We start from the raw sequence: 25,077 nt of genomic DNA, 5'->3' as shown, positions 1-25,077 counted from the left end.
GCACCACTTAGTAGTTTCAAGTGTTCTCTCTGGTACATCAGTGGAGGTGAGGGAGGAGTGAATAACTTCTTGATGCCACCTCAAGTGTTTAGATTTGCTCCTTCTCTTCTATAGTGCATATTCTCTTTAAAGGCACATGTGCAGACATTCTGTCACTGTAAATGTTCCTCAGTGACTGACTGTGTTCCTCTGCATCATTTCGTGTGTGTGGGAGCTGATCTCATGATATATGTGATCAGTAGTGTTGTTAGTTTTGAAGTGGAAACTCATTCGTGACAGTTGAGTGGTTGGTTGTTTAGGGTTTCTATGGTCCCAAGTGCTTTTAGTCTAAATGTTACCTTGTGAATTAAAACTGTTCAGACTTTAAATACACGTGTGGTTATGTTATGTTTCAGTGAATCACACCGTGCACAGGGAGGTCATTCAACACTTTTTAATTCACTACAAAATAACCTGTACAAAAATATATGAACATTACACATGTTACTAGACTGTACATCTCACTGCTAATGTGGTAGTTTTGTCTCTCTTCAGTCTTCTACTGGCCCGTGGATCTGTTAAAAGAAGAAATATCAGCACTAAACAACAAACCTGTATGCCTTTGTGTCCTACGCATTTCCTCTTAACTGTAATTCTAATTAAATACTTTTCTGGTACATTAGATTTTGTCAATATTTGTTAAAATGCAGACAAACAAATAAAAGGTGTGGGAAGACAAAGTTGTTTTACAGATTTTAGGCTGCAATAATAAAAGCACTGATGCTTGTTGTGTGAGAGAACAGGGCTGGACGTCCGATACAGCCAAAAAAAAAGTTATTGCAATATTTAAATCAATATCTACAAATGTCATAACAAATGTGAGGCAATGATTTGATCTCAGATTATTATCTACTAGATAATAACTACTAATTTGCTCAGTAAAACATACAGTACTCAAATCTGGGCTGCTACTTTAATATCTAAGAATTTAATTCTCCTTAAAGAAACAAGCCACTGATTTAGTGTAAACTACATTTTACCCAAAATACAAGATTAATGTGCAACTCCAAATACTCACTGCGTCGGCGAGCTCAGGCCAATCCATCGCTGTCACAATCATGTCATCAGAATTGGGAGGAGTCTCCAGGTTCCAGTACGTCAGCTTATCGAACACAGAGGATACCTTCACTGTTCGGTCCTGGATGGACAAACATTTAGTAGTATGACATGGTTTAGGCAGCTGTACAACCAATGTAGCTTACAACAAAAAATTTAAGTGAGTGTATCTTGAAATGATTATTCACTGTTGGCAGCTAGCACAGCACAAACACCTCGTGTTTTGATGCCGAAACATTTTCTATTCTTGCTCTAACTTCTACTTATTTATCACAACAATAATAATAGTAAGTTTATTCATTCATCACATTGTGCACAGTTAATAATGTCAGGCCTGAAAGAATTAGATTTAAGTTGCTTTTTAAAAAGTCACAAATCAACAGTGTCCACAAACCTTAAGTCCAAATGAAGAGCAAATCAAAGTGTAAGAGCGACAACCTCAAAAGAACATCTTTGTCTTGAACCTGCAGCTGATAACAGCTAGCAAGCCCTGATCAGAGGACTGTAATGCCTCTGATATTATATTGTATTCTGTATTCTGTATTGGACAGGAAGCTAGTGTTAAGTTTTAAGAATGGGAGGAATTTTGAGGACTTAGGAGTGTTGTAGCTGCATTTTGAATGACTTGTTAGATGTGTTTACCTCTTGGTCAGAGGCGGGCTTGTTGGTCTCTTTCAGCACCAGGCCAGTGTATCCCTGAGGACAGCTGATCTCCTGTCCCTTCAGCTCACGTCCTCTGAATGACACCGTCTTCTCTGTGGTGGTAGAAATGCAATAGATGACAGCTGATAAAACTCTACTTTACACATATACTTAAGTACAATGGTAGAAAAAATTATTTGCATACCACATTTGCGGTCTTTTGTGGTCGCAGTGAAATATTGTGAGACCTGGGCCGACCCACTGTGTTCTATCTCACAGGGAAGAAGATGGACTGGAACCCGCTGTAACTGTCCCTCTGCTGGCACATGGACCCGAATAACACTGGCGTTGCAGGACATTCTGTAGGCAGGAGACAGTGTTCTAGGTTTAAAATGTCAAATGGTCAAATAACCACAAATACGAGCCAATATGTTCCCTTTTTCAGCACATCTATGTTTACCGCCACTCACTTTTTGTAACAGGAAGTGTTTTCTTCTTCTACGCCGGATGTCGTTCTGCAGGTTTTTCTCGTCTGTGACAGGGAAACCACGGCCCCTTCCGGTGAGAAACTTACGACTATTTTAGCACTAATGCTAAACTAAAGTTGTACAAGTAGCGTTGTGTTTTTATTTCTCACCCACACAATACGCGTTATTTGGCGTGACTATTTGACTTTAGATAGAGAATATGAAGAATATGAATCCTGAAATACGGGGTCAGTAATGACAGGCAGACACAAACAAACAAACATGGCTACTGGACAGACAGGACAGCTGCAAACTGAGATGCACTTTTCCTTTTAACGTGATTTGTTTCACATGTATTTTATATTATATGTTTTTTGTGTGTGAATGCCATTAAAGCTACTAGAATTAAATGTTACTGAGGGGTTTGGCTTTGTGTTAACTTCACTGGGGCCTCATTCTGAGAAGAGGGGTTAGAGAGCAGCTGAAATACACCAAAATTGATCGCTCACATATTTACATTTAAAACGTACATACTCAATTTGAAGATAATGCATTTGTATGCTTCAGGGAGTCAGAAAAATAAAGTAGTTCCCTTTTGCCTTCGGGACCCAAAGCCTTCTTCTTTTCCTTTGGGCTCCTACCTTCAGGGGTCGCCTCAGCAAATTAGCCTCCTCCATCTAACCCTATTCTCTGTATCCTCCTCTCTCACATCAACTGACTTAATGTCCTCTTTCACTACATCCATAAATCTTCTCTTTGGTCTTCCTCTACACCTCCTCCCTGGCAGCTCCAACCCCAGCATCCTTCTACCCATATATTCACTATCCCTACTCTGTACATGCCAAAACCATCTCATTCTGGCCTCTCTGACCTTGTCTCTAAAAGAATCTAATACTGACCCAAATATGGACCCAAAGCCCCGCTCCTGCATGTTATTGGTGTCTCCACAATGTTGTATAATTTTGCTGCCCACTACAGGCAAATATTGTAAATGTATAAACACAAGACTTCCAGTGTCTGTGTGGTCAGAAGAGGAACTCTGTTTCAGTTAGTAGCAGCATTTCTCTTCCTCTGGGATGAACTAAACTCCAACGTCAGCTTTCTTTCTTGTTTTTAACATTTCATTAATAAGACTGTCATGCTGTGGAGAAAGACAACGCAGAAAAAAGAGAAGTGATTTCCAAACAGCTCAACTTTGGCCAACTGAAACCAGAGGTGAGTCTTCATGTTCACAGAGGAGAACAGTTCCTGTCGCAGGCAAGTATTGGACTAATCCTGAAGAGATTCACGATGAAGCTGTGGGGTTTTCCTAATTATTTTGTCCTATTACTTACACTGTACTGTTTGGACAGTATGTGTGTTTTGTTTTGGTGTTAATGTGTACTATGATAAGTCTCATTCTTATATTGATTTAATCAGCATTTGACGTGTGAGGCTGTCAGTTGTCAATTGGTCAGTGAACCAGTTTGCAGTCATCTGATGTAAACATGCACCAGATACAGATACAAACACAGCTGCTTCTGATTAAGATTAGATTCAGTGGTTTTTCAGTTTTCCAGCCGTGAATGTCATCACTTGTGTTTTCCAGCTAATGGCGTCAGCAGCATTACCAAGTTTTTGTGACCACACAATACTCAGTGTGTGTATTTGTGAGGCAATATGTGGGTCAAGTAACGACAGTCAGCACATGTAACTCTTAACTTCAGTAAATCACCTCTTAAGATGTGCGTGTGATGTGGCTGCACTGACATTTCTAGGTTATTTTTATGCTTTAATATTGTGCATGTTTTGTTTTGCAGCTGTTCATTCAGAACCTCTGTGTTTCAGGACCACATCATCATTGTCTCTTGGATTCTCAGATTTTATGGATCAAAATAGTCCTTTGAGTTCAGGAGCTGAAGGACAACAGTCAGTCCTCAGGCTGCGAGATGTTGTCATCATGTCAATGTCAAACGCCCGCCAGAAAGCGACTCAGGGCTTTGTTGTGTTCTTTGTCGTCGTGCTGCTCCTCTGCCTTGCAGCCTTTTTATACGGGAGCTTCTACTTCTCATTCATGCCCAAGGCGGCTTTTTCAACACCGGTGCATTATTACTACAGGTGAAGAACTGAGTCCCAGCTGCACCATGAGAACATTGTTGTAGTGACTGTGTGTTTCATCCCCCCTGTTTTGCTGTTTCTCTCACTTTGTCATTCTTGTATCTGTGTGCAGGACAGACTGTGAATCTACTACCCCCTTTTTGTGCTCTTATCCAGTGGCCAACATCTCTCTGATGAGGAACAGGAAACATGTATGTATTTAAAAACAGAATCTACATGCGCAGACAACCATGCAGAAAAAAGGAGGTATTTTGTGTGAAGACTGAAGAGTGAGACTGACAGCTGTGGTCTGGTACACGCTCAGCATAGAGGATATAGCTACACTGATTCTACAATGACCACACTTCATACTGATGTCTTCTGTAGTTTATTTCTCTTTTATTTTCATGAAATGTTTTGCACTCTTTGGACACCGTGAAAACTATTAAATAAAAACAAAGGTGTGACATAAAACCCCCCAGCATGATTCATGTATGTATTTCTCTATATACACATGAAGTCTATTCATTGAAGTGTGTCATGTTTTGTTAAATATGTATTCAGGTGCTGACATTTGGCCAGGCCTATCAGATCTCTTTGCAGCTGGAGATGCCCGAGTCTCCAGCCAACCAGGAGCTGGGGATGTTCATGATCAAGACGACCTGTTTCTCTAAGGACGGAGGTCAGGTCACATCCACTGCTCGCTCTGTGAGTTACTCTGACATTTGTTCAGCTCCGTGTGTGGCTTCTTTTGTACGCACTCACAATCAGACGAAATAGAGCTCTGTTACTGGTTCCTGCAATCAACGACTCACTGTTGCATTTGCTGTGTGTTTCTCAGGTGAAACAACTGTTGTCTGCCTCCAGCACTCGCTTTGTGAGTACAGCATTAGCGCGCAATAACCTTGCAATCACACAACCTGGTCAAAGCCAGATTAGAGCTGCTTACGCCTGTTGCAAAGCTATAGACAGTGTTCAGCTGAATGAAAAGATGAATGTGTGAAAGAACGACTGAAATCAACAAATCATACAATCAGGTGAAGTACATTCACCTTCACGAAGAGAGAGAGTAAAAACAGGAGGAGAATCAACCTTTTAGCCAACAGAGTGACACATTTTGTTATTCGAAGTTTTGTACCGACTGGATTCTTATTTTCCTCTCTGATGATACTCAGCATGTACCTGTAACACTGCTGCATCTATGTTTTTCCCAATGATTTTGCTTGCTGCAACAGATTGGCTTTAAAAATACCACTCAACCAGACTTTTCTGAGGAGGTATAGCCTCTGCATAAAATGTGGAAAACATAATCTGTGATAAAGGTGAAATAGAGGTAAATGTCTAGTCTTTTCAACTAAGTGCCCTATAATGATTAGGGGTTGACATTTAGTGTCTCCTGCTCATGATCAGTGATTTCATCTTATTAATGTGAGCAGTAATTAAACTGACAACTCAGTCGCTCAGTCATAAATCTTCTGTGTCCATGTCATCGTTAGATGATTGAATACAGTAATTTCTGTGTTGTGTTGTGGTCAGAGCATGCTGCGTTATCGCTCAGGCCTGCTGAGAACTGTGGGAACGCTGCTGTTCCTGCCGGCCTTTCTGACCGGAGCCACTGAGCAGAAGCAAGTGCTTGAGGTGGAGCTCTTCTCCGACTACACGGACGACCCTGTGAGTATAGTTCGTGTGAGCTTGGACTAAGTATTCTGTTGAAGTTTGCACAACACGTTTTTCCTTCTCTTTCAGTATGACCCCGCGGTCACTGCCGTCATTGAGATCCTGTCCAACAAGGTGCAGATCTACTCATCTCAGCTCTACGTTCATGCTCATTTCACTGGCATAAGGTGAGTCCCTCATTTCATATAGTGGAGTCATAGCTGTTGCTGTGATTTTGATGATCAGGACCAAAGAAGGAGTTTCTGGAGTCAGTGATGAGTTAAGTCGAAAAGCTTTATTGAAGACGGCTCAGATCCAAAGAGAACTAAGACAATGTCTGACATCTGAACAGTTAGACTTAAGATAGTGTATCTGGTTCAAATGCCTGGTGACTTGGTATCTAGGAAGGGAACCTTGAAAGGGGCCTAGTTTAAAGTTAGCTGAAGGTTAGAATTTTCTCCCACAATGGCATGGCTCTCTTAACATGAAACCACGAAGAGTGCAACATGCTTCTTTATTATAGATCAAACAGTTAGATTTTACTGTTGATGAAATGATGATTATAAGGAAAACTCATATTATTGACCTGATCTGAAATCCACATTTCCTACGATACTAAAGCTGAAAGAGGAGTTGTCAGAGTCTAGAGTTTGCTGTTTCCTCTCTGCCATGGTTAATGGTCTGAAATGATTTACCATCACCAACTATGACAGTCTATTTGTTGTGTATATGGTGTATCTTCTGACAAAACTCTGTGCTTTCTTCAGATACTGGATGTTCTACTTCCCTGTCACATCAGCACTGGTGGGATTGTCCAGTAACTTCATCTTCCTCAGCGTCCTCTTCATTTTCAGTTACTTGAGGCTGCAGGTGAGTGTGAAACCTGAGCAGGCAACACTGAACTGACTCCCCACAGCTTCCACGCTGACTTTGTGACTTTTAGTTTTGTGAACTATTGCCATAATCCTCTGCGGTGTTATAATTATGACTCCACTGCCTCTGAGTACTTGTTTTCTTTGTTGTTTACAGTTCAGAACAGAAGGCCCTCTGTCAGAGAGGGAAAACAATATGGACAACAACCAGCAGGAGGATTTTGATACTGCAGGTACAAAGAAATGATACTAACATACAGGTATTTTATCATTACAGTTATTTGAGCTTGTAGCATCAGCCACAAGGTGAGTGATTGACTGCAGAAACACATTCTTTGACAGGTCCTGCAGAGCTGACGGGTCCCCGTCACACAACCCCCACAAATGTGAGCCGGAGGAGGCCCCATTTGCACTTTGGTGACAGCACAGTGCGGCAGAACAGAAACAGATTTGGTCAGGCTGAAACAAACGGATTAGAGGCAGCTCCGAGACATTAATCACACCCACATACGGAGACAGTAACAGCTTGACACAGATATATGAGCTTGACACCTCATCACTTAATACAAATATCTTATCATCAGCTCCTTGCTATTGCTTAAAGGTCCAGTGTGTATACCATTAAATTTTAGGAGGGTTTATTTGTAGAAATAATATGTTTTGGTATATAAACTTAGAATAAACCTTGTGTGCATTTTGTGTTTTGAAGCGGTGGCTTTTTCTGCAAATTAAAGGAATTACATCCTTTCTGGTATGTGAAGGCCACCGTAGGTCCCTGATGTGCTCACTTTCTTACAATGTGCACTCTTACCATTGGATATCATGAACTCTTTCACACTGGACCTTTAATTCAAGGCAAGTTTATTTGTATAACACTATTCATACACAGGACAACTGAAAGTGCTACATTAAGACATTAAAATAAACATGAAAATTAAAATAGTCATTAGAACCATGAGATAAACGTGTGATTTGCCAATACAAAACCTCATAGCTCTGACCTGATGTTCACTCTCAAGAACCAATATTAACTCTGAAATAAATTAGCATATTAATTAAAACCCACACGTTTGATTTTTACGTTCCTATTTTAATTTCGACCCTTTTACTCATAAGATCGCTTGTCATCACAGTCTTTGTGAGTCTAATCAAACGAGGCAGAGCCGGTTATGTGACAAGTTGTTGATCTAAATTCGGTCTGTTACCGAAACCCCTTTTCACAATAAGTTGTAAAATGTAATTTGATCAATAAAGTCTGTTATTGTTCTGAGAAGCAGGATGAAAAAGTATGTCTTTGTAATGAGCTTTCTACTTTATTTTACAACATCTAGGCTTCTCATTAGTGCAAAGTTTTTCTTTCTCCCATATCCAAAGACATCTAAAATGATTATACATTAAGCTTTAAGAAAGTATTTTTACGCTTTTATTATACTGTATATATATATGCTATAATACAGAAACAAACTGGTCGCCTCACTCTCTAGTTCCATGTTGCTATCTGATGCAGACCAGCGTCATTCCTGGATGTCCACACAGACTGAGGCTCAGCTGACACCTTTGGTAATTTATAAATGGCACTGCATGCAAAACACAGCACCAACAGAGAGAACAAGAGAGAGAGAGCGATGTATCTGACGGACGGTGGCAGAGCTTTTATCACTGAAAACTAGCATGAGGAGGACACAGGTGAGGTAAGGTGACTTATACTCTCACGACCTTGTGTGTTAGTAAAAGAAAGCTCATAAATATTGATCCTGATGTGATGCCACTGATGTCAGAGTTTGTGTTGAGTAACTTGTAAATGCATTTCCTCAGATGTATTCAAAACTGTCTCTCATCGACATTTCCTGTCTGCTGTGTACAAGCACATGTTGGACTGTGGGACTAGATTCTCCATCGGGCCTCTTCAGTGGACGCGAAGACGGACGTGACTGATGAGAACAGAATGGAAACGGATGAAGAGAAGGAACAAACAATGGCTCACGACTTTAATGATGGATTATCAGAGGACATGCACCAACCTGTCGCTTCCAGTAGTCTTTCCAGCAGCCGCAGGGATGGCAGAGCGAGATCCAGACCCAAACTCCAGTGGACAAAGAGCTTCCCTCCTTACAGTGAGTGTATAGGTGGACTCGGAGAGTTGGACAAGGATTTCGAGTCAGGAACAAGCATCCCTGACCAGCAGCATCGCAGACCTGATGAGACAATGGTAGACAGTGATGAGGTCGCCAAAAGTACAGAAAGAAAAGGAGATGCAGCATTGAGTACAAGGTGTGTAAGGGATGAGAGGAAAGCAAGGTGGAGGATAAGGAGGAAGGAGAGATTAGGTGGGAGCTATGAACCTAACATAGACAGATGGGAGCAAGGACGGTGGACTGGGAAGCGAGGAGTGAAGGAGACTGATGGAGAAAGGGACCATGATGCCAATGATGAAAGGGAAGGAAGCACAAACAGTGAGTGGAAACACTGGAGAAGTAGAAACTCAAGTTTTGAAGAAGAGATGAAGGAAAAGGAAGGCGAAGAGAGCAAGAGATCTCCTGCTTCAGTGGTGGAGGTAGAGAATGGTGCGGATAGAAAAACCTTTGAGGAGAATGATGAAGAGGAGGCTATGGAGCTGCTGCCAGTCAGAGGGGGCTCCACAACACATCAGCAATCGTCCAGACATCCATTCCTCTCCAAGCTTTTACACTCCTCCACCTCCTCCTCATCCTGCTCCTCGGTCAACTTCTCCTCAGCAGAGAGTGATGAGGTCTTCAGTGAGGGAGAGGATGTTGGCAAAAGGAGGGAGACGTTCAGGAAGGTGAGAACGACTGAGATTAACAAACAGTGATGACTGGAGATCATGTATTTTAGTCTTGGCATTAGAACCTCTTCTTTGCACATATGGTCCTGGTCATTTGCATTGGATTGAATGAGGACTTTGACCAGAACAGATTTGAATGTTATTTGCATGTCCTGCATCTGCTGCTGCTAGAAATATAAGAGTAGAGGACTGGTGACAGTTGAAAGAGGATTAGGCAAACGCTCTTTTTTTTTCTCAGTGTGTGAAATCATCCCTAAATCTGAAAATATAATGATAAACAAAGCCCCTTTGTTCAAACATGTTCTTTTCAGTCATAGTGTTCAGTTCCTCTGCGTGTCTGTGTTTAGTGGTAGCCTTTCTATAAATATACAAGACACCTCATAGCTGTGGAGTATGGGCCATGTAAACACCAGAAGGTGTTCATCTTAATATGCTCACATATATTGTCAGGATGTGAGGGGATAGGTGTTATTAGGGTTACTTTAAGGGTCCAGTGACATCTAATGGTGAAATTGTAGATTGTAACAAACAGAAGACTCTTTTGCTCATCCCTTTCCCTTCTCAAACGTTGTGAGGGACCAACAGAGGCCTTCACATATCACAGAGATATTTGCTTAGCATGAGGACTTAACGTTATCTGTTGTGCTTTTGTGTCTCAGAATCGCTCTTGGAAAACCTTCCTCACCATGATGCACTGGTCACTGCAGCGGCAAAGTTCCTGGGTCCAGCTGGCTGGACATCAAGGCACGTGTCTTCATACAGAGCTTCAGACACTACATGACACTGCTTGTTTACACTTCCATTTTGGTTGTTTTGATTGAGTGTTGCATGGTGTAATTGTGTGACGTCAGCTACCAGAATTCTATAAAAAATATATTCTCACTAGCACTCACAAACTGCATGTTTGTGAGTGTCTTACATGGGTTAGTTCCCCATACTAGACACAAGCACATTAGCACTGTGTTCTCTACACTATTGTTAGTAGCTAAAATATTAGTTTTATTCCTTTTAATTCCTTAATTTCCACAATAATATAAGTTATCTAAACCATTCAGATCATGCGTCACCAGGTTAAGTTTTTTGGGGTTTTTTGCACAGTCACTCAAATGTCCACAATGCTGCTTCACAGAAGGATATGGAAATATATGAAATAATTTTTATCCTTCGTCCCTTTGATGCTGGTGTCACCAGGTAACTTCCAGCTGAGTGAGGGAGGGGAGGTGCTGAAATTGTACAGTGAAGAGGAGGCAAACTGCTTGGACTGCCTGATGAGAGATCCACTAAGACCCTTTGTCCCGCAGTACTACGGCATCATCACCAGGGGGGAGCAGCGCTACATCCGCCTGGAGGACTTGCTCAAGGGTCTGAGGAGGCCTGTTATCATGGACTGCAAGATGGGGGTCAGGTAGGTTTGAAGATGAAGATGAAGAGTGCAAGTGTGATTGAAAAGCGCTGTGCGGTTTACAAAGACTTGTACTACTGAATAAACATGCGTTTGATTTGTTTTGGTCTTATACTATTTATATCAATATTTATGAACGTACACCTAGTATGGTCAGATAGTTACTTGGTTGTTTAACTCACTCACTTTTGCCTTGAATTCCTTCACCAGTGATTTAATAATAAATCAAGAACACACAAGCATTTAGCAGCTTTTCCAACGCTTTTTATTCAGACTGTTTCATAGCTATTGTGAAAGAGACTTTTATGCACCATTATTGTGCATGTGACACGTGATTTAGCAATTAAAAACTAACATTTATCTTGTGAAACAAATTATATTTTATTGAGCATTATCCTCTCTGATAATTGTTCCAAAGTGGTGGTGGTGGTGAATACAGGCTATTTCATGTACCTATAAATAATGTTCTATGTGAGCATTTCCTTCTCAGGACATACCAGGAGGAGGAACTCGTCAAAGCTCAGATTAAAGCCACCCTGCGAAGTGACATGTACCAGAAAATAGTGAAAATAGACCCGGCCGCTCTGTCTGAAGAAGAACACGCTCAGAGGGGTGTGACCAAGTGGCGCTACCTCCAGTGGAGGGACACAACCACTTCTACATCCACACTAGGCTTCAGGATTGAGGGCATCATGGTAGGTGTGAAAGCCAGTAAAGTCTATCTGTACGACTCCTTTTACCCAGAATTAACCATTACTCAATAAACGTGTCTGTTGTGTTTCTGTCTGTTTGACAAAAGATGGAGGACGGCAGTGTCCAACGTGACCTCAGAAAGATTCTGACTTTAGCTCAAGTCACACAGGCTTTGCTCTACTTCACCAGGAGCCAGATGGACATCCTGGTCAGTTCTGCTTATTCTAGAAATACAAGTTATATTACAGTGCTCTTGTTTTTGTTGCTCTTGCCTATGATCATACTATGGTGAGCAAATAAATACAATCAGACATGGTTATGGGTGAATGCAGAGGCAGTATATATATATATATATATATATATATATATATAAAATGAAGTACACCAGTGAGGGGTGTGCTATGATTTACTATATGTACAAAAATGTACAAAAAAAAGAAGTCAGTTTAAAAGTCAAATGTAAATCAGTTTTCAATTTTAAACAAAACCTAATCATGGAAATTGTAAGCTTCTCCTTTACTACAATAATTTCAGCTAATTCAGCTCATTACCACCTTTGTTTTTTACCCTATGGTAAAATTCAAGTTACACTTAAAGTATGAGTGTTTCAGGCTTTTCCCTCTGCTCTCAGAAAGCATATCACTCCAGACTAGTGGCCCTGAATGATGCACTGATGAATTCTCAATTTTTCACAACGCATGAGGTAAGGCTTACAGACAAATTTCTTCTTTAAGGCTTTTCACCGTTTCATTTTTGTTTACATTTTTTTTAATGTTTGACACGATCAGGTGATCGGAAGCTCGCTTCTCTTTGTCCACGACCACAGCAGCAGCAAGGCCAATGTGTGGATGATAGACTTTGGGAAGACGACCCCCGTGTATGAGACGTTCAAGCTCCGACACAACATTCCATGGACCCAGGGGAGCAGGGAGGATGGCTACCTCATTGGTCTGAGCTCCCTCATCACGTCTCTGAGTCAGGGTATCAGTATGGCCTCCTGTCAGCAGGAGGACAGTGATAACGGGGAGAAGAGTGTGACTTGAAGCAGACTAATGTTCATCACTGACACTCAAAATCAGGTGGACACAAAGGATGCTGTTGCACACTTAAAAGCAACTTTGTTTCATTTACTAGAATAAAAAAAAAACAGAAGATCATTTGTTCTTGGGAAATCTGTCTTTACAAGCCTGAAGGATCAGGGGTCTTAAATCAAACATAATCTCGTCTATTTTTTAACCCCCTAATCTGAAAGGTAACTTGTAATTGTATTAGTCCAATAAATGGGTAACAGTTCTACAAGTCCAACATTATGGAATAAAAGGCACGGTAAAATGGGGCTGTGACATATTTCAAGAACAATTATTGTAACTAAAAATCAAGATATTACTATTGTATTGTAAAAAAAAAAAAAGTATATATATATATATATATATATATATATTCATGTAAAACCAAGTAAAATATCTAACCACATTGAGCGTATCTAATACAGTTTCAACAAAACATTAGATCAGGGGTCTGTTTAGAGCTGAAACGATTAATCGCTTACTAAATTAATTGTCAACTTTTTTGATAATCGATATTCTGTTTGAAGCTTTTTTCATGATTAAAACAATATTTTTGATTGTTTTAGCTTCTTAATGTGAATATTAAACCATTAAAAGAAATCATTAAAAACTTAATCATTTTGGTTTGTGGACAAAACAAAGACATTGGAGAACATCGTCATTTCCAGGTTTGACAAACATTGATCAATGTTTTTTTTAACATTTTATGGACCAAACGATTCATCGAGAATATAGTCGACAGATTAATCGATTACCAAAATAATCACTAGTTGCAACTCTAAATGAGTTATTTCTGTAAGTTTTTTATTACCATTAAATTTGCACCATAAACACGTTTATATTGTCAACTTTTTTTCCATTCCATATCAAAACAATCACATTTGAAATTACATGAAATATCATCATAAATATTATTATTTCAATGTCCTTTTCTCAAAAGGTTGGCCTTTTTTTGACTTCACCAGTCCCTGACTGACCAAACTAGACACTCAGTGGCCCCCAGGTCATTGGAGTTTGAGAGGGGGCCTGCAGGGGGCATTAGATCCACCAGTCCTGACCCCCAGGCATTTCACTCACTCCTTCTCTTTGAAACCCGTCCAACAGGGGGCGCCATGTTGTATTTCTTACCAATTACTGAAGAAAAGTGACGCAGACTAACAGACGTCAACCGACCCGACTCAACACACAGGTGCCAGAGCTCCACATACTACATTCGTCTTTAAATATTTTACTACGGATACAAATAAGTTATTTATCAGTAACTATTGTCGGATTATATCTGTGAAAGCTACTCCGCAACTAATGCTAACTACTAGCTACTGCTAGCTCACCCCCAATTGGCCACGTACCTGGCTGAGGTGAAACTGCGTTAACGTGTTAAAGATTTATCTCCCCCAAAACAAAATTGTGGTTTTGTGTTTTATATAAACGACGCAGCAAACTTCTGACAGGAGTTTGCAGGATGGATAGACGCGGGAGATGCTTCCGCAACCTGGTGGTGACACGTATGGTGAATGACGGTGAGTCTTGGTAATTAGCTTTTGCCTCCGGGTAAATCAGCCGCATAATCTAGTTACACGTTAAGGAAAAACGTTTTCGTATATCGTGTGTAAAAGTGTATCGGCGTCACTCTACCTTTTGTCAGGTTGTAATAATCCCTGAACCAAGTCTGAACAATTCCACCAATAGCAGTAAATTCTGAGCATGCGCAGTGTGTAGGGTATGGCAATTAGACGATTACTAACACCCGGTCAAAGGGTCACCTGTAAGAGTATTTGAATATAGTTTTGTTAACAGTGTTTTATAATATAAAATAAAAGTGTAATTTCAGCTTCTTAAAGTTGAGTGTGTTCTATGTTCCACTCCATGACAGCAAAGTTGGGGTTTCTAATCAAAACAAAACGTGATTAACACTGATTTTACATGAATAACTAATCCATTTATCAAAAAAGATATTTGCCATATTAATCAACAATTAAAATAATTTTTAGTTGCAGACCTATATTCTACCATTTGTTTGCTGGAGTTATTATTTGCTGTAATTATTCAACTGACAAATGTCAGGTTTTGCTTTCTTCTTCGGACATTTTTCCTTATTGTAACTTATGGCACAGGAACACACCACTATAACTATTTACTGTTAGACATACATAACTTAAAGCTTTTAACTGAACCTAAATCAAAACAACAGCTAGTTCATCACAAGGAACATCACTGTACCTTAATGTTTGCATCATCATAATCAGTATTTTTTTTGTCACCAATGTATGTTATAATCTCACTTTTGTTAGTTATTGTCTGTTAATGTTGTGAACATGAAAGTGACAGAGTTTAGAGTTCGACCGATTTGTTATTCGTAATAATTCCAAATTGTTAGGTGCATACTTTGATTCTGTTTGTATATTTTCAAATGGTGGTGCCATTTTGTGACTCGGAAACTGAAAGTAGTACTTCCTCTTCCGGTCAACACACGCAGTTGAAGAAAACGGTCGTGCTAAATGCTAAAGACCAACCCCTGTGACTGCGATCGTTCTTTTTACCTCTGTTCTTCACGTTATGTTCCGCGTTACATTTGAATTATTGCCTTTGTGACGCATGAAAGACGGTATGCGTCATCATTAACCACCGAAGTTTGTGTTTTTATTGTTTTGTCCAACAATAATCGAGACATGGCAGATGGTGGGCATTACTACAACGGTAAGAACTCCCTGTTCTCTACAACGTAACCTTACACATTTTCTGCTACTTCTATTGTTCTGCTTTAGACCAAGGAGATTTAATGGCGAGAAGAGATGTCAGAAGCATTGATATCATGGTCCCACGAGGTAAAGCTATGTGTACGAGGCAACGTGTGCATTTAAATATACCAGGTCACACTCGAGTATTTAATGACTTGATTACGACTGTTTTCATCGCATAGTTTCAACTACATTGTGAATTACTGATGGTGAAAAAACACAGTTACTGCAGTTTTGTTAAAGATATATAGTCCTATAGTGCAGCGTGTTTTGTTCCTTTTGTTCCACGTCTAAAATACGTTTGATAGTTTATGTTTTTAAAAAAGTGATCACTGATAGTGATCAGTTATTAAGATCCTGTTAAACGTAGAAAAGACAATTTCAAGAGTTTTCATTTTATACACTGTAATCATACAGAGACATTTGGCCCAGGTCAGACTTGATATTAACTTAAACATTGCTAAGCTAAGCACAGCTTTGGAAGTGGTTGGAAACATTCGGTCAAATATTTTGCATGCATAAACTCAACCTGTTCCTCAGGTGGAAGGATTAAAGAGAAATCCGAGTTGATGTCCTCTGACACACTGGTGTTGGACTGTATTTATACACTTCTCTGACTCATACGTTGATTTGAGTTTTCTAATGGTTAAAATCTTAGTTCACCTTACAGCAACATTAATAGAGCTTTGATTCACATAGCCCCTACTGACAATGTATTTAAACATTTTCTCCACCAGTAATAACTGCCAAACACACAGATGCACATAAACACATCAGCAGTGAATACACCTGTACCATTTATTAAAAAGTTTGACTTTGCATAGATATGACATCTTTGTGCATGTCAGGACATGAGATCCAGTCTCAATTGGTCAAAGGAGATGTATGTCCCATTGATATGGGATCTCACAGGATAACTGGATGTTATGCCAGATCTGAATGGGCCCCTTTTTCATGTACTGGCAGGCTTGTTGTGTTGTTTGCCTGGATCATGTTTTTTATTTGATGAAATGCATTAATTATGCCATATATATCTTAGACCTATTCATTTTTAAAATGTTATCTCTTTTATCAGAGCATGATGACAGAACTGGACCACAGTTTCGCAACCGAAAGGGCAGAAGCTATAACAGAGGTGGTATGCACGACCGCTCTCGCAGAGACCGCCAGCGGGGAGGTCACTCCGGTGACTTTGGTGGTCCTGGACCACGGTCCAGGCTTGACGACAATGGAGATGGAGATGTAACGATGAGTGATAGTAGCTCTCAGGATGGTTCCCAGCACAGATCGTAAGTGTGACGGAATAACCCAGCCAGTGTATTCCGGAATATAGTATTTGTTGCTTTATTTCTTTTAATTCTTTTAACAAGATTTAGGTTTCTAGATTTCCAAGTCAACTTTGCATTATATTATAAAAAGCAAACAAACAGGAATCTTGTGTGCTTTTTTAGTTGAAGAATCCAAAATGGTCAAACTGTTTACTTAGGGCTTGCTATTTGCATATAAATTTAGAAATGACATCATCAACACAGCTTCAGGAATTCCCTGATCTGATTTGGAAAAAAAAAACATTAGACAGGCCAGGAAATTGAAGGCCTCTTTTTTTTAGCCTCTGGAAATTAACTGGTTTCTCTACTAAAAGTTTCAGATGGATTCCTTCAATACTTTCCCCCTTTTTGTCCTCTTTAGACACCCATATCGCCCACCTCATCGAAAAGGAGATGGGCGATTTAGAGACAGGCGTCAAGGAAAAGGAGGAGGTGGAAGAGGAGGTGGTGGCTTCAGAGACCGAGGTGGAGGGAGTGGTGGTGGAGGTGGAGGAGGAGGAGGAGGAGGAAGAAACCAGTCGGGCTGGTCTAAAGTTACAGTGTGTACATTTATAGTCACGTTTGTAATAATATTTTACTTTGTAACCTGTTAAAGGAGATCACATTGTCATCTTTGTGTTTGACAGATACCACACGGAAAGAAATACGACAAGAAGTGGTTACTGACGGCTCTTCAGAACATCTGTTCAGTTACCTTCACACCTGTGCAGGTGAGGTTCAGTACCCTCATCAACATTCCTTGTTTTTTTTAAGTTGTAGCCATGATATAGAAACAATAAAACTTCACTTAAAGTATTCATGTAGATGGGTCTTGATTATGTTTTTCCCTCTATCTCTCCACCATCCAGTTCCATGTTGACCATGATAAGGCTCATTTCTATGTGGATGATGCCCCTGCTGCCATTGCTTTACGGAAATGTTCTCACAAGATCACAGACACGGATGGTTACAAGGTATGTTGTGGTACAATGGAAATCCTAAAAATGTCTAATCAAATAAGGGTGACACACAAGGCTGTCTGCAGACCACAAATTAAGTTCATTAAGAACTGACTCAGAATGGTATGCGATGGTCTAAAATAGCCTCTTTTTTTAGTAACTGATTCTGATAAATGCAAGGAAAACTATATTTCAAAAACTATTAATTCACCATGAATGAAGACTCCATCTAACGCACATCGGTTTTACCATCATATTAACTAATCTTTCTCATTTTACCTGATGTTTGTTCTGTAAAGGTTGAGGTGCACGTCAACCCACATGCTCCACCAGCCTTCCTCGCCTCTGACTTGAAATCTGAACATTTGGAGCATTTAAAGGTGAGTCAGAGTTGTCACTGTCATGGCTATGATGACTAAAATCACATCAATGATTTTGCTATTCATATGTGGTTGCTCATGTTGTTTGTTGTTGTCTTCCACAGCAATGCATGGGCAAACGCTTTGATGCCTCTCAACAGTCGCTTGACTTAAACAACATCCGGACAGATCCAGGTAATTATACTCTCATTCCTCTCTCTTACATCTAGTCTTTCTATGTTGTTATCTTATTAACAGGTGCCTCGTATATACTGAAGTTAAAAATGTAAACTTTGCAGAGCTTAATTTTATTATTTAACTGACAGAAAATGGTAATATCACCTTTAATTGGCCGTACTGTAATGTGTATTTTGATTGCTATTTTAAATTTTACCTGACAGACCTGGTGTCCGAAAAAATTGAAGTCACCTTGAATCGGAAGACTCACATGGAAGCTGTCATAACAGTTATTGCAGGACACATTCCAGAGGTAACATTAACATGACAAGAGACATTGGCTATTGTTGTACTGCAGGTTTAAATGAGTCATTGTTCAAACTGAGTTTGCTCATGTATGTGTGCATGTATATCTCATTTTCCAGCTGGCCTGCTTAAACCTGAGCAACAACCGTATTCACAAACTGGATGAACTTGCTGAATTGGTCACAAAGGTGCCTAACCTGAAGATTCTCAACCTTTCCCACAATGAGGTAAGCCTGGCTGTACAATTAATTCAGATGAATACAAGGCAACAAGGCATTAAAAAAATAATAATAATAATAATCTTCCCCTCACACCAACTTGCTATGTGGCACCCTCTAGCTAAAGTCAGACCGAGAGCTGGACAAGCTGAAAGGCCTAAAGCTGGTGGAGCTGTGGCTAAACAGGAACCCTCTGTGTGGCTACTTCAAGGACCATGCTTCATACATCAGGTCAGTCAGTGATTTTTGGGGCATGAGGACATAAGCTTCTATGAAGAGGAGACAGTGGTGTGACTGTTTCTTTAACTAGGGATGTCCATGAGTCTATCTTGCGTAGCAAGAATAGGTGGTAGTGTGCTGCAAAAGATCAGTCAAACCAATGAGTGTGTGCAAGATGCCTGCATCATTCAAAGCATTTCCCTGACAGTCGAGGATGAACTTGAGGACCAAGAATAGCTACCTGACATTCACTGCTAACTCCCTCTATTTCTGTGTATATAGTGTCTCATAATGGCCAGTATGTATGGGCGGGGAGTGGGTTCATTTGCAATTAGTTCAAATTAATGGTCATTTTGTGTTTCACTTTTCTTCATGGGTGGTGTTCGTTTCCTTTTTTGGAACAAATTTTTCTTTAAGGAAAGTTGCTGTGAGGACCTAACCGCAATGAACTTTTACGTTGTTTTCCTTTCAGTTTGCTAATTTTCTCTGACAGTTTATCGCCTTGTTGTGTAGCGTCCTTCCACACTTTGGCCTCAGTTATGGTCCGTAGTGACGCTGGACCAAGCACTCCTCTGCTGACATCCTGGTTAGTTTTCTCACGAACTGCCAATGCCACCACACAGTTGCTGATACATAAAACTCAAAGACAAGAAACATATTTTCAACATAATCATCATGTGTCAAACACAATCTCAACTTAAAAAGATATGATTTAAAAACAATCTCAACTGTAATTTATAATAGTGTGTTGTTTTTTGGACTGAGGGCAATTCAGTCGTCTCGACAAATGTTTGGATAGAACAAAGAAAATCAACAGTCAATCATGTCCACCCCCTCGTAGCACTTTTGCCGACTCTGTCCCCTGTATCAGGCGAGTATGGAAGGCTGGATAGCCCATGACGGGTAAGATCCCACCACAAAATCTTGGGACAACCTAAGGCAGGCACAGTCACGATTACTCGGCCTCAGTCCCCACGAGCTCACTAAGACTATTCCCAGAAAGAAGAAATTAAGAAGATGGGACTTTACAGGAAGAGCTGTTGGGCTGACGTAGAGGGTGCTACACGGCATTTATCAATGACCAGTGATGAGCCAAAGGGAAAAGGCAGTTTGTCTCTTTCACTATCTTGGATGTATTTGGCCTTCAACAGGCCTCTTCTGTTCAGCGAATGAAGTGGACAGTTTGAAAAATAACTAACTACTGATGGACGTATACGCTGAACAGAAAATGGAAGTTCATATTTGCCTGAAATAAGTCACAATAACTTGAAACACACACTTGCCATTTATGATGGGTGTGAAGAATGCAATGTAGTCCAAAAGATTATGAAATTGTATTGGTTGAGCACTTGATGATATCCCACTTCTTCTGTAAGCCGAAGTGTGGGACCCAATGCAAACAAGCAAATAAACAAAAAAAAGCACACCACCAGCGTATTACAGCATTGTGTCCAGTTACTACACTCGTGAAGAGTCATGTTTTAAAAATTGATGGTGGCTGTGAGATACTGACACATTTCCGGGTTGTGCAGTCGGAGAACACTAAAGGATGAGTGGTGGGACTGCTGGGTTCAGCTCACTTTGAGGCCAGCTGTGCTTTTTGTTGCCTTCTGTTCTCAGGTTGTCTTTCTTTGCTGATATTAATTGGGAACCTCTGGCAGATTCACTCACATACTGATGAGTGATTGTCACCTCTTTTTAATGTTGAACTACTTGTGCTATTGTCTGTGTGCGTTTTTACTTTATATTTCTTTTACCCAGACCCTGTTTGGTTTTGTGGTGACCTAGATTCATCTGCTCCCTGACATCTTGGCCAGAGTTTGGTTGGAAAATAACACGAGACTGACAGCCACCTTTCTCCCAGCAATCCATAATGTCTTTCTTTCATTAATTACAAATGGTTGTGTTTGCTGGTTTTCAGTACAGTCTGGTAAATTGTGGGTTTCTGCATGTCTGAATGTGTGTGGTCCTAGAAAAGTGTGCTTGTGTTCCCATTGTCATATCTATGTAGAGCTCCAAACTGGGGAAGACGGTAAGTATACTTGCTGGTAAGTACACTTTGGGTTGGGCGAACTGTCAGAGAGCACAACATTAACACTGAACAGAAGACAAGAGCAGGTATGATAGACCATTTGTTAATTTGCTTGAAATCGAAGAGGAATAAAGCCCTTGAGACACTGGTTAAGGTAACAATGGGTTCATGTGCCTGTATGTGACATAACAGCTTAGAATTACTGCAACAGAAAGGCACAACGTGACTTAAATGGGCCAGCAGGTGTGACTGACAGTGATGTTATTACACAAATGTTATTTGTGTGTGTTTGTTTTTGTGAATATAACCTTCTTGCTCTTGATTTTTGTTCCTGTACCAGTGCTGTGCGGCAGAGGTTTCCACGGCTTCTGAAACTGGTGAGTCCGTGCAGTTATTTTTTTTATTGAGCCTTCTTTGTGGAACCACACTGAGATTTATTGTTTGTGTTTTGCAAAAGTTAAAACCTGTATGTTTTTCATGTGTTCTTTTTTTAGGATGGTCAAGATCTACCCCCACCTATTGGATTTGATGTAGAATCACCAACCACAATTCCTCCATGCAAGGTTCCCTGTTTTATTCCATTCAATTGATTTAATATGTTTTACTCAAACCTTGAACATGTGACATTTTGTGTGTTCATTTTGTTAGGTTATTTCACAAGTGAGAGTTTAAGCTGTGTTGTCATTCCAAAAATAATGGGGTTCTTTAATTGCTTGACAAATGTTTTTTTTCCATTTTGACAATCCAGGGCAGCTGTTTTGGATCTGATGAAATCAAGGCTCCCATTCTTCGCTTCTTGCAACAGTGAGTTTCTATATTGGTCGATTTATGTTTTTGCTTGATTGTTGCTGTTTTAAGGGTTAATGTGCTGTTAATGTTAGTATTAACAAGGACCACTGTTTTTCCAGCTAGAGTTTTGTATCATTTTTGTTTTACCATGTCGATGCTAAATCTTCTAATCAGTGCTGATCTTTGAAAAAGTACCTCTTTTTTAACAATTAAAATGCCAGCAATATTGCCAGCAGACTGTCTTTGTAAATGTTTTTTATTTTTAAGTCAAATGTTAACAAATGTCTGTTAACACCTTAAATATATTACTATACATTTAATATATATTATTATATATAATAATTAAAATGTAACAATTAAAACAATTTAATAATACAGTGAACTGTTTTGTAATATTTGTGTGGGAACCAACTTAAATGTTATGCAGTAAATTTTAAATATCATGTTCACATGACATTTGTATTATATCTATTTTTACACAAACATTCAAATCAAATGCACATGAGGTGTCCTCTTTATTAAGATGCCCTGTCCCAGTGATGTGGATTCTGATCAGAAAAATTTTGAGTCTGGTCTCTATATGCTGTGGGGGACAAAATGGCAGCTAATGTAAACAACTTTGGCATTGACGTTGGTGTTGTGATTTGATATGGTTGATGCCGATCGTATGAGAACCAGAGTTAAAATGCCCAACCCTTATTACAACAGTGTTTGTAAAAAGAAGGGCACAGAAGTTACCACAAGAAAAACTAACATGTGACTGTTCTCCAGGTACTACACTATATATGACTCTGGTGACAGGCAGCCTCTTCTGGATGCTTACCATGACGGAGCATCGTTATCCCTTACAACACCTTACTCTACCCAGAACCCCTCCAGGTGAGAACACTTAAGCTGCTTTCGGGATTATCAGAATGCGAGGCTACCAGGTGAATCACTGTCTCACTCCACCAACTCTCTGTGTGGGACTTGACTACCAGCAGTGAATGCACTGCCTTCCTAACTCTGCTTCCAATACCTGATGTGTCTGATTGTTGGTCCTGAAAATATATTCATTCAAATTTTGAAAATTGCTCTATGTTGCTCAGTGTACACATGAAGAATGTATGAAAAATAATGTTGGAGATTAATCATCTTTTGAAATGAAACCGCATGTCTGAGGACATAGCCAGAGTCACCTGTATTCTCTCTAAATATCTCTTGTCTTGTTTGTTTAGGAGCAGTCTGGGAGAGTATCACAAAGACACTCGAAACCTGAAAAGGATCAAAGACTCCAGTGAGTTTAACCTTCACCTGAACTGCACGGATATTACTCACGGGAATGATAAAAAGAAAATCCAAATGCAGATGTAATTTCCATAATCTGTATGGAATTAATATCAGTTTCTGGGATTAATATGTGGAGAAAAGAAATCACTGTTTGAGTAAAACAGTCGACTTCTTAGCTCTGCCCACAGAGGCTGTATCCTAGTTACTACCTAGTGATGGCCTCATTTTAGTTGTTTAGATGTTGGCACATTCATCACCCACCTCACCTGTTAAAAAATGTGAATATTTGAGAGTCAATATTTTTTGTGATTTGTGTTTTCCCTCTCAATCTCACTTCTTGTTTAGCGATGAGATTTCGGTTGCTAAAGCACACGCGACTGAATGTGGTGGCTTTCCTCAACGAGTTGCCCAAAACGCAGCATGACATCGCCTCCTTTACTATCGATGTAAACACCTGCACAGTAAGTTTGTTGGGTTTGCCGTCTCTTGTCATTGGTTTCATTGTGAATCCTTCTCTATTAATTCTTGAAAACTGTTTATTTACAGAACACACTACTGTCATTCACAGTGAGTGGTGTCTTCAAAGAAGGTCAGTGTTTTGCTCATAATAAATACAAATGTGATTATCATCTACTGCTGTTTGATTTGTATTCCTAATTCATGTCATGTCTGTTTTACAGTTGCTGTTGATGGTAAATCCCGAGACTCCACCATGGCCTTCTCTCGGGTTTTTGTCACAGTCCCAGCAGGTGGTTCTGGGTAAGTTTAGTGAGCTCCCACTGGTCTCTCTTATCTACTTATTGTCCATCTTGTTTTAACATCAGTTAATTTATGTATTGTCTTCTTTTGGAAGCCGATGTTTTAACATCAAATTGGCCATTTGAATGTAGGATTTTTTGAGAAGTAGTTATTTTAGGTATGAGTGATTTCAAATTAGTATATATTTGAAACTAGTTTTATCATTGACTTGAGCCAAGGGGAGAAGGTCCCCTCTGTTCCACTTATGTTTTTCTGTTGTTTTTTTGACAGTTTGTGCATCGTGAACGACCAGATTTTCATCCGAATGGCAACAACAGAGGAGATTCGTCGTGCCTTTGTGGCTCCTGCCCCGACTCCATCTTCCAGCCCTGTACCCACTCTCACTGCACCACAGCAGGAGATGCTCACGGCCTTCTCACAGAAGTCTGGCATGAACCTGGAATGGTCCCAAAAGTAAGTCTTGTTTTTTTGTGTAGTGGCAGTGCTGCAAGACAAGATTTATGGAGTTAATTTAAAATATCTTAACATGTACTTTCTGTCCTAGGTGTTTGCAAGATAATGAATGGGATTTCAACCGAGCTGCGCAAATCTTCACTCAGTTAAAGGTAATAATGACGGAGTAGTTCTTTTAATATTATGTTAAGTTGTGTCCTTTTTATAGCAAGGTCCTAAAGTGTTGTTTCTCTGTTTTCAGACCGATGGCCATATCCCTGATGTTGCGTTCATCAAATGAAGAATTGAATCACGCTTCTGTGAAATAAAACTTGCAGTAATTTTATTTATGCTTTTTGTTTTATCCTTTACTGTTGACATCTTGTTTTATTAACAATAAGGTAGATCACGTTTATGATATTAGTTGCTTTGTTTTAGCAGCCCAATGTCAACAGTTTGATCAAAAGACTGCTGTTGTGATGCAGATATTGGCTGTCATCACGACCATAGTTTTGATGGTGTGTATAGAATTCACTAAATGTTTTCATAGGAATAAGGACAAAACGGCTAAATCTGTTTATCTGAATCTGTTGCATTGTGTTAAATAATAAAAAATATTTTTTTTTCCAAAACTGACACATTTCACTTTATCTGTTAGGAGAAGACATTGAGCTTGAATGTTTATTCAGGAGCTATAAAAACTTGTCTAAATAGCCGAGTTAACTTAGAAATATAACAGT

The 25,077-nt window shown here is 39.7% G+C and overlaps 3 protein-coding genes across 3 annotated transcripts; 2 read left to right on the top strand and 1 right to left on the bottom strand.

Moving 5' to 3' along the window:
* Positions 1-455: 455 nt before the first annotated feature.
* On the bottom strand, positions 456-2,096 carry rnaseh2c (ribonuclease H2, subunit C; the record flags this gene model as incomplete). Its single annotated transcript, XM_083891599.1, has 4 exons — positions 456-554; positions 1,058-1,177; positions 1,738-1,850; positions 1,943-2,096. The coding sequence occupies 4 exons, from the start codon at positions 2,094-2,096 to the stop codon at positions 531-533; spliced, it is 411 nt and encodes a 136-aa protein (XP_083747725.1). The 3' UTR covers positions 456-530.
* Positions 2,097-4,143: 2,047 nt separating this feature from the next.
* On the top strand, positions 4,144-7,055 carry LOC310928789 (seipin-like; the record flags this gene model as incomplete). The annotated part of the gene is made up of 8 exons (XM_083891440.1): positions 4,144-4,301; positions 4,414-4,492; positions 4,845-4,988; positions 5,122-5,157; positions 5,817-5,951; positions 6,027-6,124; positions 6,704-6,812; positions 6,966-7,055. 8 exons carry the CDS (start codon positions 4,144-4,146, stop codon positions 7,053-7,055), a joined length of 849 nt encoding a protein of 282 aa, XP_083747566.1.
* Positions 7,056-15,272: 8,217 nt separating this feature from the next.
* Positions 15,273-24,899, top strand: nxf1a (nuclear RNA export factor 1a). Its single transcript, XM_083891786.1, has 21 exons — positions 15,273-15,470; positions 16,587-16,800; positions 17,201-17,378; positions 17,466-17,549; positions 17,688-17,792; positions 18,077-18,157; positions 18,262-18,331; positions 18,538-18,626; positions 18,739-18,846; positions 18,959-19,068; positions 21,429-21,465; positions 21,583-21,651; positions 21,837-21,892; positions 22,649-22,756; positions 23,095-23,153; positions 23,492-23,607; positions 23,693-23,735; positions 23,827-23,905; positions 24,176-24,358; positions 24,450-24,510; positions 24,600-24,899. Exons 1-21 carry the CDS (start codon positions 15,443-15,445, stop codon positions 24,636-24,638), a joined length of 1,917 nt encoding a protein of 638 aa, XP_083747912.1. The 5' UTR covers positions 15,273-15,442; the 3' UTR covers positions 24,639-24,899.
* The last annotated feature ends 178 nt before the right edge of the window (positions 24,900-25,077 follow it).

The sequence above is a fragment of the Microchirus variegatus genome (genome assembly GCF_963457635.1).
Source record: "Microchirus variegatus genome assembly, chromosome: 6".
NCBI classification, from domain to species: domain Eukaryota; kingdom Metazoa; phylum Chordata; class Actinopteri; order Pleuronectiformes; family Soleidae; genus Microchirus; species Microchirus variegatus.
This window is presented reverse-complemented; position numbering and strand designations above follow the sequence as displayed.